Source organism: Sphaeramia orbicularis, chromosome 15, assembly GCF_902148855.1.
Source record: "Sphaeramia orbicularis chromosome 15, fSphaOr1.1, whole genome shotgun sequence".
Taxonomy (NCBI): Eukaryota; Metazoa; Chordata; class Actinopteri; order Kurtiformes; family Apogonidae; genus Sphaeramia; species Sphaeramia orbicularis.
The window spans coordinates 25,438,693-25,452,856 of record NC_043971.1 but is presented as its reverse complement, the minus strand read 5'-3'; the positions used below and the strand labels follow the sequence as shown (position 1 = coordinate 25,452,856).

The 14,164-nt window shown below is 39.5% G+C and overlaps 1 protein-coding gene across 8 annotated transcripts in view; it reads right to left on the bottom strand.

Moving 5' to 3' along the window:
* Positions 1-14,164, bottom strand: part of ehbp1 (EH domain binding protein 1) — a 150,873-nt gene that overhangs the window by 123,620 nt on the left and 13,089 nt on the right. For all 8 annotated transcript variants that reach the window (XM_030155379.1, XM_030155385.1, XM_030155382.1 and 5 more), the window contains exons 3-5: positions 11,530-11,587; positions 11,158-11,253; positions 5,680-5,733 (exon numbers count right to left, since the gene is read on the bottom strand). In XM_030155379.1, the coding sequence (XP_030011239.1) occupies positions 5,680-5,733; positions 11,158-11,253; positions 11,530-11,587 (208 nt within the window). The remainder of the gene's footprint in view (positions 1-5,679; positions 5,734-11,157; positions 11,254-11,529; positions 11,588-14,164) is intronic.

The following is a 14,164-nucleotide window of genomic DNA, read 5'->3' as shown; positions in this document are numbered from 1 at the left end:
TAAATGGCTTTATGTGGGTTGAAACATGGTTTTAGGGTTAGAGTGTGTGTGCACGTGTGGTGGGTTTGTGTGTTCATGTGTGGGTTTGTGTGTTTACATTCATAAGGAGCGGTTCAGGCGCGGGGGGTAATCACCAGCATCTGTTGCCTCTCCTCGGGGCGATTAATTAGATTAAATTAATTTGGAAAATGTGTGCAAATGTGTGATCCCATACCAAGCACCCCCCACATCTTTCTCCAGACACACTCACACACAACCTTCCAGCTTCACACTGTAAGGATTTTCATCATTTAAAATTAGCACTGTGAGCACACACTAACAACCCCAGCAAACACACGACCTCATCTTCTCTCACACAATAAATTAGGCCTTTTGAGTTCTCCAAACTATTTAAGAAATGGGAAACGAGCAAAGGTAAAAACTTTGGAGACACACGCATGCACACGAGCAAATTAATCCCAATTTGACGGCCTCGGCACAGGAGAAACTTTAGGGATTTCATACTTCATACCAGCTTTTGTCACCTTTGCGTGAATAGCCGAGGGCTGAAATAATTGTGTTTTTCTTCCCCGAGGCCCAGTCAGCGCTCACAAGCCACTGGCCTACGTAATGTGTTCCAGGCAGCGGGGGGGAGGCAGTATACACACCATAGCTATGGGTACAATGCAGAGAAGAGTGACTTGTGTATGTGTTTGTGTGTCGCGGAGTGTGTGCAAAGGTAATGGAGGTAGGATGGTGTGTGTGTGTGTGTGTGTGGGCGACTGTGGTCACGGTTTTTCTACTGTGCATGCTCTGAGATGAGTGTGTGTTAGTATGTGACAGTGTGTAGCTATGTGAGTGTGTATAAATGGGAGGTATGTGGCGTAGCAATGGCCTTAATGGAGTTGGATGTGGTCCACAATAGACAGGACAACACGTCTGAGAGATGACTGAGAGGCAGAGAGAGAGGGAAAAGGGACGAAAGAGAGAGAAGGGAGAAGAGGAAGTAGAGACAAAAATGGCAGAAGAACTAAACAAACAAACCTTACAATAAAGTGTGCTTAAAAAGTTAACATCTCTACACAGTATGCAAAAGCATTCATATGTTATTCATTTGTAAATCATTAATATTAATGCACTTGCCATGTTTGATATAAGTTGCATTGGGGATTTTAGGATACATCTATGTACACAAGAGACATGAAGTGCTCAAATAAGCATGCCAGGCCAGTGGGGGTGATAGGTTCTACCTCAAAAACATGTCAAGCAGCACTGATGAGTGAGGACACAGCTAGCTTCCTTCCCATCTCCGTTGAGAGTTACACAAGTGGAATGAACTGAACTTTAGTTATTTGACAAGTGGCAATATGGATATACCTACTATTACATTCTGGGCCAATCTCAATGTTGTTTTCTGTGTGTTTATCTTGATATTTATCCCTCTTTTTGTGGCCAGAGGTCTTTATTGAAAAACCGAACGAATGGTTTGAAAGTCTTCCAGGTTCTCATGACCCTAGTTTCAATTGACCAAAAATCCATAATATAACCTTGTCTGCCATGAACATCAGTGAAATGTCATTTTATAAACCAACAGCTGAATATATCTGTACATACCTAATAATAATTTGCATAGGGATGAGTTAAAAATTTGAAGTAAGATTTTAGGCAACTGGGAGAAAAACATTAATTTTGAACCTTAAAAAAAAAACATCGCAGAAGCACTTTCAAAACATGCAAGGTGAGCTTATTTTCCTGGCAGTGCAACAAAGAGAGCAGATGCGTGCCGCTGAAGTGGAGCAGCAATGCCAAGTTCAGTTGTAAACACAAAGAAACAATGGGTAAAATAAGGTGTGACGTCATTGCTTCCCATAGTCTCCGTTATACATGTCCACACAGATACACATACATAACCAGGAGGCATTTGGGAAAAAAAAAAATCTTTTTAGTGATACAAACAATGAGGGTGTGGATGAGAGGCAACATGCAGGGAAATGTCTGTATAAGTGTGGACAGGGCTTGACAGAAGCGGCTAAAGAGTGAAATGTGGTGAAAAGCCCTGGAGAACAGTTGATGATAGCCAGTTGCAATTTTGGAATCAATATTTAAAATGTAGCGACATGCCACCGACAGGCTGTCAAATGGTGTGAGCAGAGATTTGGCAGAGCAGATGTACAAATTCCAGCTTTTCTGAGTGATATTTATGTAATGTGAGTGAAAAAGCAGTTTGATTCAGAGGAAAAGATGGAGGAAAAGCAAGGCAAGTGGCCTTGTGGAGTGTGTATCAGTGTATATTCAATGTATTCAGACATGATAGCTTCTCACTTTAAACACAATGGTCCTGTGTGTGTGTGTGTGTGTTCTCTAAATCCTCCCACAAAGCTCTGAAGATTGAGGGATGCTGGACTACCATCTCCAGCTTTGGTTGATATGCAAAAGCAAAGAGAATACACACAGACATACATACACACATTAACCCCCCCCCCCATGCACATACACACACAAAAGAGCCTGTCAGCACAATGCGTTCAAATATAGCCATCCAATCTTTTGACTCTCAATTTGCCCACCTTTTTGATAATACGTGCCCATTTGAAAAAGGGTGAAAGGCAAGGGTAGCATGCAATTTAGAGATACTACTGTGTAGCCATTTTCAGCCTGCCACCTCTCCCTCCCTCTCTTCATCTCTTTCACTTTTTTGCTCTCTCTCTCCATCTTTTGATTATGCGATTCGCCTTGGCAGACGAACAAATAGAGGAGAGAAAAGGTAGTGTTTGACACTGCCATTTTCAATGACAAAATACAATCTAGCCGGGGCCAGTAATTCGACGGCAAGGGATTAGCCTAGCATGAGGTTGGCCCCCAGATTAAGACGAAGCCACAGCGCAGGGATCTTAAATTTCATCATCTCCAGCGCTCGGGCACAATGGCGTATTCTTCCCCTTTTTCCTCTGCCGTCTGATGAGGGGTCAGAAGAACTCACCTCTCCTGTTTGCCTGCTCCTCCTCCACAGAGAAGCACTCACCGACACATTCATTCAAGCTGCTTTTATATGAGCCCAGACACCAAAAGAACATATGCAAACATACAATACGCACCTACAGGAAGTATTGTAAACATCATATCACTCCATTTAACAACATTACAATTAAGCCTGGGAATTACACATCTATACAGACACACACTGGTAACATGAGGGTTCACTATCCAAGACATTCATTAATAAAAAGTATTGAGGGTTCCACAGAGGTTAGGGTATACTGCCCTCTTGTGGACACTTTTTATAAAAAGTTTCCAGAGGGATTTTTAAAGAGAGATTATTTGTCACTATATTGTATGTGCAACACACACCAAAATGGACCCTCTGCCTTTAACCCATCACTAGCTGAACATGCAGGAACACACTACACACTGCAGACTAGGAGTAGTGGGCTGCCATGTCAGGCACCTGGGGAGCAAATGGGATGGTTAAGTGCCTTGCTCAAGGGCACATCAACCAATAAATTCTCTTCTGGTCCAGGAATCGAACCAGTTCAGACTTCCCTTACGAGCTACTTCTCTAACCATCCTACCAATAGCAGACTTGTTTTTTAAATAAGTTACTGTGTTAAGCTTTCGCCACGTTTGAATTCAATTATACCAGAAACCATCAATTTAACTTATATAAAATAATTAACAGGGAAAAAAAAACAGATTTAATTATTTTTAATATTACATCTTACATGGCTATGATGGCAATAGATATGCAGGTAGAATGACAACTAAGATAAGATTAAGTGTGTAAAATCTGAAGGAACAAAGTACTTTAGGTGTAAAGTGACAATGCTGATCCGTGTTTTTTTTCTGTCTTGCTCTAATTTCCATCCTCTTCATCACTGCCCTCCTTGTGAATCTGTGCATATAGAGGTATAAGGTTGCCCTCTCCTCTTTCCTCCCTCCCTCTGTCATTTTTGGCCTCCTCATTCCTCTCCATTCCTGCTGTCAGTCGACTGCTCTGGCTTTGATCTCTCTGTCATTAGTCAGGTATGCAGAGACACAAGCAAACCCACAAACTTGTCTTTTTCTCTTCTTTTTTGCTCTTTTTACTCTCTCCCACGCTCTGGTCCGAGAACACCAGCTGACCTGCTTGTCTTCTTAGCTTTTTATCAAAAGGCAGAAAAGGTAGAGCTGTTTCTGCTCTTGCTCCTTTGAGCTTGACATCTATATAAAGTGACAGCGTCAAAGCACTCAGTGAGCACTCATGTCTTCTTTTTCCATAGACACTCTATAAAAGAGAGTGTCACACATCTTACACCTTCCTGTTCTACACTCAACAAGTTTACACATTAGTGAAGTTGAAAGTTAACATTAGCTGCGACTTAATGGTTAAGTATCCATTTCATCATCTGAGTCAGAAAAATATTCTTTTGGGTTGTATGATGGAAAAGAATAGGATTAACTTCTGCTAGCACATGATCCCTTCTGGCAAAAGATAAAGGAAATATTTCAGTCACATGCAACTAAACAACTTTGCTTTGTATCACCATATTAATTCACAAATACACATCAAAAAACAAGAACAAAGAAAATATCATCTGTTTTATCATTTATATGATAGGGTTACTGTTACATTTCCTGTTAAATTATTCTGTTTGTTCTAGGTTAAATAAGCATGACATCTGCCTCTACAAAAACTAGGTATTTTACTTCTAAACTCCAGCTTCACCTTTATTCTCCCAAATTTTCCACAAACAATACATCTCTGTGCAGATTTACATATTGATTAGCTCACTTTAAATCTTAACTGAACTCCACTGAACCTTAACTATTAGACCAAAATGGCAAAAAAGAAAAATATAATGATTTGTCAGTGTTGTATATGAAACAAAACATTTTTAACTGGTCAATGGTACAAAAGAAACACATGTTAACTGTGTTACTTCATTAATTTGTTATGCATTTATATTACTTTAACCCAGCAAGTCAGCACCTATGACAGCAGAGGTAAACAGCCATACTATTACATGCTAACTATTTTGTGGTTCACTTTAACGTTATAGTTTTTTCTGTTCTAACACTCATCTAGCAATGTACACTTATAGCAATAAACAAAAAACAAGTAAAAGGGAAAAATACATGAAATGGCCAGTTATTAAGTTAGTTTTTCTTGGTTCGTTCCCAGCTGCTCCTGAATATTTCCCAAACCATTTGAGAGTTTTTACCTCAGGATGTTTGATGAAATGCAATTTAGTACATAGACATATACAGGCCAGACCCTTGCTGTTCAACTTGGGTTCAGTGCTGGTTCAACCCTAACAGATGCATGTAATAGCACAATCTGACCACATGGTGGCAGAACATGCCCATGTAATGAAGAGTTTTCTGTAGCAGACTGCAGAGAATGGAGTCTGATATTTTGTTATATTACATTAAACATTGGCTTAAGGTTTATTTGTGATATTTCATTATATTTATATTTCATTGCTTACACCCATGTACTTTAGGTCATTACAAAATAATAATAATAATAATAATAATAATAATAATAATAATAATAATAATAATAATAAAGCCCAGGTGCCTTTGAGCAAGTCTACCAATCAATGTGCTTTGACTTACCTCCAGTGTAAAAAGGTATAAAATGGTGTATTAATAAAAATAGGACCACTGTAACAAAGACAAAAAATAAAGATGGCCAGTTGGGGCAACAAATTCTGTACTCACATTTTCAATGACAAATGTCCACTCTTTGTCTTCAAACTCCTCTGCATGTGGGTCCTGTGAGACCATAAAACAAGAAAACACAGGGTTAAACTTACAATTGTTGCACAATTTGAGAAGAATGAAAGCCAATATCATGCTGAGTAAATGCAACACAAGACTGAAGCAAAGGCACAGCAGAACATCTAATTTAGGTAACAACCAAGCATTTAACACAGAACTTGGAGAACAGAAAACACAGTGCAAGTGATAAGTTATCTGTTGTAATTGACTATTTCCATCTAAATACTTTCCTCCCCACTGACCTGCTTTGACCATCCTTCCCATTGGGTTATTTTTTATTTAACAGAGAGCTTTTGACTCTGCCGCAACAACTGTTGCCAGTCCCAAGTATTATCATACGTGCTAGACTGATCTGAAATGTCCCTTGCTGTATGTCTGAGATGATAAAAGGAGACAGTAATGGAGGCAGTGAGACAGCAGACAACCGAGGTATTGCTTGTAGCAATGACCTTCCCCGTGATCTGAAGAGCACATAAAAACCATATACACAACAGAAGTACACTGCAGCACACAGACCTGAGCACATTCAGATTTCACCCATCATCTCTCATAGGCTCTCATATTGGAACATGAACAAAAAAGTATTTGGCATCACTAACTGACAGAAATGTAAGAGATTAACTCTAACCTTTCATAGACATATATGTTTCAGTAAAATCAATATGAAGCGATACACACACACACACACACACACACAAGTAAAAACATGCACTGATGGCCTTTCTGACTAACTGCACTCATGACACACCCCTGGAAATCGATATTCCTGCAGTCTGCCACACCAGTCAAAAACCAACACCCACTTGGGCACAAGAATTAGACACGCCATATTTTTAATCCTCTCTTATTTCTCTACCAGTTGAATGTACATTTCTGTCTCCCAAACACATGAAGACTCAAGATAAGTAAAACTAAGAGGAAGGTTAGAGTCACTATCAGAAACTAGAGTTCACTGCGGTTTGGCTTCCTCCTCTGCTCTCTGCACCTTGACTCTCTTAGCATCGATTTCTATCTCTAAACTGAGCAGCCAAGCCACAGTTAGTTTTTTTAAATACAATTTCTGTTTTTTCTTGCTATGTTCTGAGTTTATCTTAGGCTGCCTGATAATATACCTCCCCCTGAGGTACAAGTTGAGATACTGCTGAACTCAGCTATTTTCACTGCAGTGCTTCAGGCAAAAAGAAAAACAACAACGTGATATCTAAAGTCAGGTAAGCTGCAAACCCCATGGAACTCCGATACATTTACTTTAAATTTGTTAAGGCACACTGCTAACATGGATCCAGAAGCTAGTGAAAGTCTACACATAAAACATCATACTGCACAGAACCCTAAGTCTTGACAGTTTTATATCAATGATTAGGGCTTCTAACACTTACATTCATTATAGTAAATGTTTTCTATAACAACTGAAACTAAGACTAACGGATACTGTTGATGGCCAATGGAGCTGCTGCTAAAAGCCCTGGCTGCCATACACTCACATCAGACCTCTGTACAAAAATGATTGCTGTGTTAATATCTCAGGTCAAATAAAAGGCTTTATTGTTGCCTGCTGAGCTGTACTTGAGGAGTTTCTGTTTATTTTACAGAATGGATTTCTTTTCTTGATAGCTCGACTGTAGCTGTGGTAAGTGGTTGAACTAACAATACTGTAAATGACTGCTACCCAGAGCATGATGTTCACCATTTTATTGTGTCAGTAACATTGTGTTTAAAGTTGACTAATGTAGTACTAGTACAGCAGTCGCCACACTCAATACAGAAAAACACATTTAACAGGCAATATATTTTTTGACGGATCGGTGCAATAACAGAACGTATGCTTATGTATGAGAGATGAGTTTCTGCTTGATTTTTTTACCTATTTCTTTTAGCTGCTTTCATTTCATTGTTCACAGTAGATTTTTATATGATGTACAGATTGGATGGCACTTCTAAATCTCGTATTTGTTACGATGACAATAAAGATATTGTATTCTATTCTATTCTAGTAGCCCCATAAACCTTAATTAAAAAAAAAAAAAAAAAAACAAGCTTATGCTTTGCAGTGGCACTGTTACTAGATTTATTGTGATATGGATGATTCTGCTGAGTAGTGCGTCAGTGGAGGAAGTGGGAGGGGGGGGCTTTATCTGGGACATAAAATGAAACTGGTCACGCAATACAAGCAATGTAAGGCATGTTATGGGGGCACTGGTCTAGAAAACTGTGCCAGGACACATGATCCTTAGACTTTAGATGACAAGAACAAAACTTCCAGATGAAGTAGTTACTTTGGATGGATAGATATATACACACACCAAATCAAAATTTTAATAACAGTTGAAAAATTGCATCAATTTACATTTTGCACTTTTGTCAGATCTTAAGAAGGTTCTAAGAAAGAATTTCAAATTTAAAAAAAGAAGAAATGGGAGTGAGACAAAAAAAAAATGAGTAAGCAGTTTATTGAAAACAATAATTAAAACTGAAATAGGGTGTTCATCAGCCGACAGAAAGTTTAAGACCACAGACCTAAAAGCCAAAATCTGCGCAAAAATGTGGATTCAATGTCATTTTCTGTCATGTATTCACACTGTCATGACCTCCTGATGGCAAACGCAGAAAAGCTTTGTCTCTTTGAAAGTGGTTGGATTGTTGAGCTGCATAAGCAAGGCCTCTCATAACCCCGCCATCGCTGTTGAGGTAGGACGCAGTAAGAGTCATTATGAATTTCTTAAAAGATCCTGAGGGTTACGGAACAAAAAAGTCAAGTGGTAGACCCAAAAAAAATTTCACCAGTGCTGAGCCGGAGGATCTGATTGGCTGTCCATCAAGACATGGGACAATCCTCCACCCAAATTAATGCCGTTACTGATGCCAACTGCAGCCCAATAACCATCAGACAGCATCTGCCAGAGAAAGGCTTTAAGAACAAAAAAACGTCTTCAAAGGCCTTGTCTCCTTCAAAGCCACAAAATTGCCCGTTTGGATTTTGCACAAGAGCACCAAACATGGAACATTGAGAGGTGAAAGAAAGTTTTATTCTCTGACGAAAAAAAATTTAACCTTGATGGTCCTGATAGCTTCCAATGTTACTGGCAAACCAAAACCAAACCGTCACTTGGGCCTTTTCGGAATTCCGCGCGGCCGCAGTATGACCACAGCAGCAAAATACATGGAAATGCTTCATTGCTTCTTGCTGCTACACAGAATTCTGAAAAGGCCCAAATGATGGTTTGGTTTCAGTTTAATATGTAAACAAACAGTTTGTGATGGAGTACACTTTGAAGTTGTTCACCAAGAGGGAAGTGATTCAGGTGCGTTAGCACGGAAAGACTTATGGATTAGTGATAAGGAGGCCATCACTCGGGTTTTACAAATTAGAAGAAAAATTAGTGATGAAAGTCATACAATACTTTAAAGAGAAGAACTACAATATATTGCTAAACAATACAAGTGTTCTTAAAAGAACTGACGCCTTGCTACAGGAATCTCTGGTCTTACATTGCTGTACTGTCCTCTCATCTACCCAACTGCCACATCTTCTGGGCTCTAATTAAATTAATGATATGAAAAAACTAATTTTTAAATTTAATTAACACTGTAACGTCTAAAAACCAAAGGATCAAGGTCTTAGCCCAGTTGTGAACACTGAAATATCACTTTAGCAGTCACCTTAACTCTTTCGGTGCCAGACAGTTAAGGGGCTAATAAGCCTTAAAAGTGCCACAGAATTTGGCCGTTTTTCAGTATTTCGCGTCGTTTTTATAATATTTGAAGAATCCTGCAGGAAACCACTCGGTAACATCCGACCGATTGCTGATTAGATTCAAAACGCACCGGACGCAGCCGATTCATTATTGATCGTAATTTGCATAATTTATAATAATAATAATAATAATCTTTATTTATATAGCACTTTTCATACACTAAAAACTGTAGCACAAAGTGCTTTACATATCAGTTTAAAAATCAGTACCGCCCCCCACCCACACCCACCCGCACACACACACACACACACACACACACACATATACATGCAAACCCACAAGCTCACACATACTTAAGAAGACTGACTGAGCACGGGTAGACCAGAACAAAAATGTACAAGTAAAAGTAAAACATCAATTTAGGAGGCGCTGTCTCAGGGAGCCATCCACACCAGGAGGCAGCCGCCGACCCCGGCGACCAGGCACCAGCAACACAGCCCCGCATCCCAACTAGTGGGAGAGGGCCAACTGGGACCCCCACCCACCAGAAAGGAGCGGACCCCAGTGAGAGAAGGCGCCACAGCCCCCAGAGTCCACAGCCGCCCCCCGGCATGGAGGGCTCCCTCTGATGAAACACCGGAGAATAAGAAACATTAAAAAGATATAAAAATATTATTCGGTCGCGTGACCTCAAATTCCCGTCTGATTGGTCTCAAAAGGGGGACACAGAAAGAACGTCATCGAAATGTGAGAAAGAAATGGGGGTGGATGGTTTGTTTGTACACAAATATGGCGTGTTCTCCAAAGCCGATCTGATCGGCCCGTGGCACTTTAAAGGTTGCATTCGTAAAGCCGATTTAATCGGCCCATGGCACTGAAAGAGTTAATATTGCTCCCCAACACAGAGCAGAAACACAGGGGTTGGACAAAATAATGGAAACACCTTCACCTCAAGATGATAATGCCCCAATCCATACTGCTAGAATTGTTAAAGAATGGCATGAGGAACATTCTAATGAAGTTGAGCATCTCGTATGGCCGGCACAGTCCCCAGACCTCAACATTATTGAGCATTTATGGTCAGTTTTAGAGATTCAAGTAAGACATCGATTTCCACTGCCATCGTCTCTAAAAGAGTTGGAGGGTATTCTAACTGAAGAATGGCTTAAAATTCCTTTGGAAACAATTCACAAGTTGTATGAATCAATACCTCGGAGAATTGAGGCTGTAATTGCCGCAAAAGGCGGACCTACACCATATTAAATTATATTTTGTTGATTTTTTAAGGTGTTTCCATTATTTTGTCCAACCCCTGTACTTGGACAATTAATGTAGTATTCAGACCTGCATAATTATTTAAGATAAGAGTTAGTTTTGGTTGTTGTAAAGTTGATAATCTACATGCTGATATCACTGTGATGTGTTTGTTACCAACACCAATGTGAAGACAGGTAGAGACAGGTAGGTATTTATGGCAGTAGGTCTGGTTAAGGCACAGAGGCAGGTAACAGGACACTGGCCAGTGAGCTTGCCTGTCAGCACAGAGGCCTAGCATGTTTAAGTAAGGCAGGCAGCATGACAGATCCTGTCTGTACAAGTGTGTCATTTACACCCCACTAGTATTACTACATTTTTGAGGACCTTCCAGTCATATTGTACATTTTTACTTCTTAGAAACCAAAGCAATGCTTGCCACAGAGCGAGTCGCACCACCATAGCCTACCTTAAAAAGAGTAACAGTGATCTCGATGTTCTCCGGTACCGGCCACACAACCACTCCTCTGTAGGGATTTTTGATGCCAGGCTGCCAGCTGTGGGACTGCAGGACACACAGATACACATCGGTAGTGAAAGAGTGTAGCTGTGAGACTAAGATGTGTCTTAAATGTTTACAAGTAATGAGTATCATTAGATTATCTATAATGTGGTTATATGAACTTCATTACACATTCAGATTTTAGAGACTTTATCTTGCATCGCCCATCAGAGGATGGATGCTTATGAAGTATTCAGAAGGTATGCATTCAATTAAATTTGTATTTCTTGTCTCTCTTTATATACGTTAAAATTTGTTTACACATATTAAAATACAAACCTTGGAGGATTTCCGCCGACTCCTGCGCGTCCAAACTACAACCAGTTTGTCTGGCTGCCTGTGAGAAAAGAAAGACAAGATAGATAAGAGTACAAGCAAAAATGATTGATATACTCATTTACCAAGACCATTTCTAACAGTCTGTCCAACTGTCGGTTCAATACATCAGAACATGTGTCTAATTCACAAACATCTGGCTCAACCAACTGGTGCACACACAGACAGACAGACACGCACACACAGTGAACACACACCCCCGAACAGTCATTCATGGTATGAATTAAACATGAGACACAGCTAAGCCAAGACTGTTGACTGCAGTATAACTTGATGCACACAAATGCAAACCATACTATACACATACAAATGCACAATAGATTAATGTGACAGGGGAAAAACGTAAAGGGGCCCAAGTGTTGTTGTGGTTTGACTTGGTCAGGAGCAAAACAAATTCGACTGTTAAGCCAAAACTCAAACAGAACCAAAACTGCTAATTGAGTCAAACACTGTAACAGTCAATACTGAATTTAAAACTTCATTGTGTAATCTGTGATGAGATGTAACAGAGATGTTGCAGATTACAACCACCTGAATCCCCCATTCACTACTTGGACTCTCCTATGATAGCCACAAATTATATTTAATGCCCTTCATCCTCAGAGACATTTAGTTGCAGGCATATTAACTCCGTTCCAAACATTGTTAGTGACAGTAATAAACTCTAACTCTAGATTACACCTTCTATAAAATGTAAAAAAACAAAAAACAAGACACAGAAATCTATTTTGAGTTACTGTAGAAACACTTCTGCAGAAGAGACATGCACTGTCTTTGGATTTATTTGAAGGAAACCAAAACACAATCTTATTTTCACATGATTATGCACTAATGAAGAAATAATTCCAAATATTATATACATTTTTAATCACACTGCTGTTAGAGACCCTAAATCTTCCACACTTAATCTGATTTAAGTTATGCAGTTATTTATCTTTTTACAGTCTGTGTAAAATCATCCAACATGCAAAGTATTAATCTACTGTTGCCACCAGCTCACAAAATTGTCCTTGCCACTTCAATATGTGATTCTACTGTTAATGTGGGGACAATGAAGTGAGGCAAACAAACTAAATGACTTGCACTGCCATCAATAAACCACTGTTCCATTTCTGTTGGAACAGGTTCATTTTAACACTCAACACTCAGTTTCTTTTCTTCAGAGCACATGAAATCCCAGAATCCCGTAGGTCAGCCCAGGCTTTGCTTTTACCTTCAAAGTCAGCAGACCTGGTTCAAGCTCCTGGGTGAGTAGTAGCTCCATTAAGCTCAGGAAAAATTAAGTCTGTACTGTCTCTAGGACTGATGTCCTGTGGATAAGCTTGACCTCTGATCTGACCTCTGACCTGGCCTCTGTGGAGTGAAATCTACTGGACATTTCATAGTGAGCTGTGACTACACGTTATATAGTAGTGAGGAGTTGTTCTAGAATGACCATATAGTCCATCACAAGCTCATGTATACCAAAGATTCTTCAAGAACAGCAACAGCCACTCTGGGAGAAGAAAGATCAGACTATGTCCAGAGAGAGAAAAGACAGAAAAGAGAGGAAAGTGAGTCAAAGAGGAGGAGAGGGAGTGAAAAGACAGAAGAGCTGAATTGGAGAAAGACAGGCAACAATTTCTGCCTTGAGGAGAGGCCTCACATAGAGAAGCTATTGTTCTACAGAGAGCTTACGCCATACCAGACAGCATGCACACTCACAAAATATCAACTTCTTGTTTTTTTTCTCCTCTTCATACAGTACTTGCTTTGCAATTAGAAAACTGTAAATCCAGTGCCCAGAGGCTATCTGACTTTTACATGATATTTGACCTCATTTTCTCTCTGTTTCAGCCTTAAGGGCAGCATTTTTTTCCTATGCTTGAAGCAAAAAGTGATGAACCATTAGAAAGAGACATCATCAAGAGATAAGCTGAAGACATTACATAAGATGGAGGCCTAAGGAGAGATTTCTAAAATGTAGTATTTTTTGTCCCCCTTATGGGTTGCAAATGTTGTCTGTATTAACAGTAGTGTGCCCTCCTGAACTGTGGCCAGTGGCCACCATTAGAGATGGGTCATGATTTTCACATTTTAAAGTATTATTAAGATTAGTACATGTGACTATCATTCTGACTGTACTAATAGTAATAGCAGTTATAATAATAATAGTAATGATATGGTAAATAATCTACTTTTCCTTTGTTTCAGTGATGCCTGGTAGCAATTGCCATTGGCAATTTCTGGAACTGGAATCACTGGTCTGTCATATCCAAGTTAGTTAAAACTCATAAACGCTGTAGATCAGAGCCAACTTGGGAACCACAGACCACTTTACGCATCTAATTTTTTTCATACATTTATACATGTACAAGAAATACTATCCAAAATGAACAAAAGGAAAGAAAGAAAGAAAGAAAGAAAGAAAGAAAGAAAGAAAGAAAGAATCATGCAGTTGAGTGAACACTGTCGATATCTATGTCTGTTTCCTCCAGTTTTGTTCAAAGTCACCTGCTTTGACTCAAAGACAGAAAGTCATTTTCTCCATTTTGTAAATCTCGTCCATAATGTCCATCCATTCCCTTCGGTTTGGAGC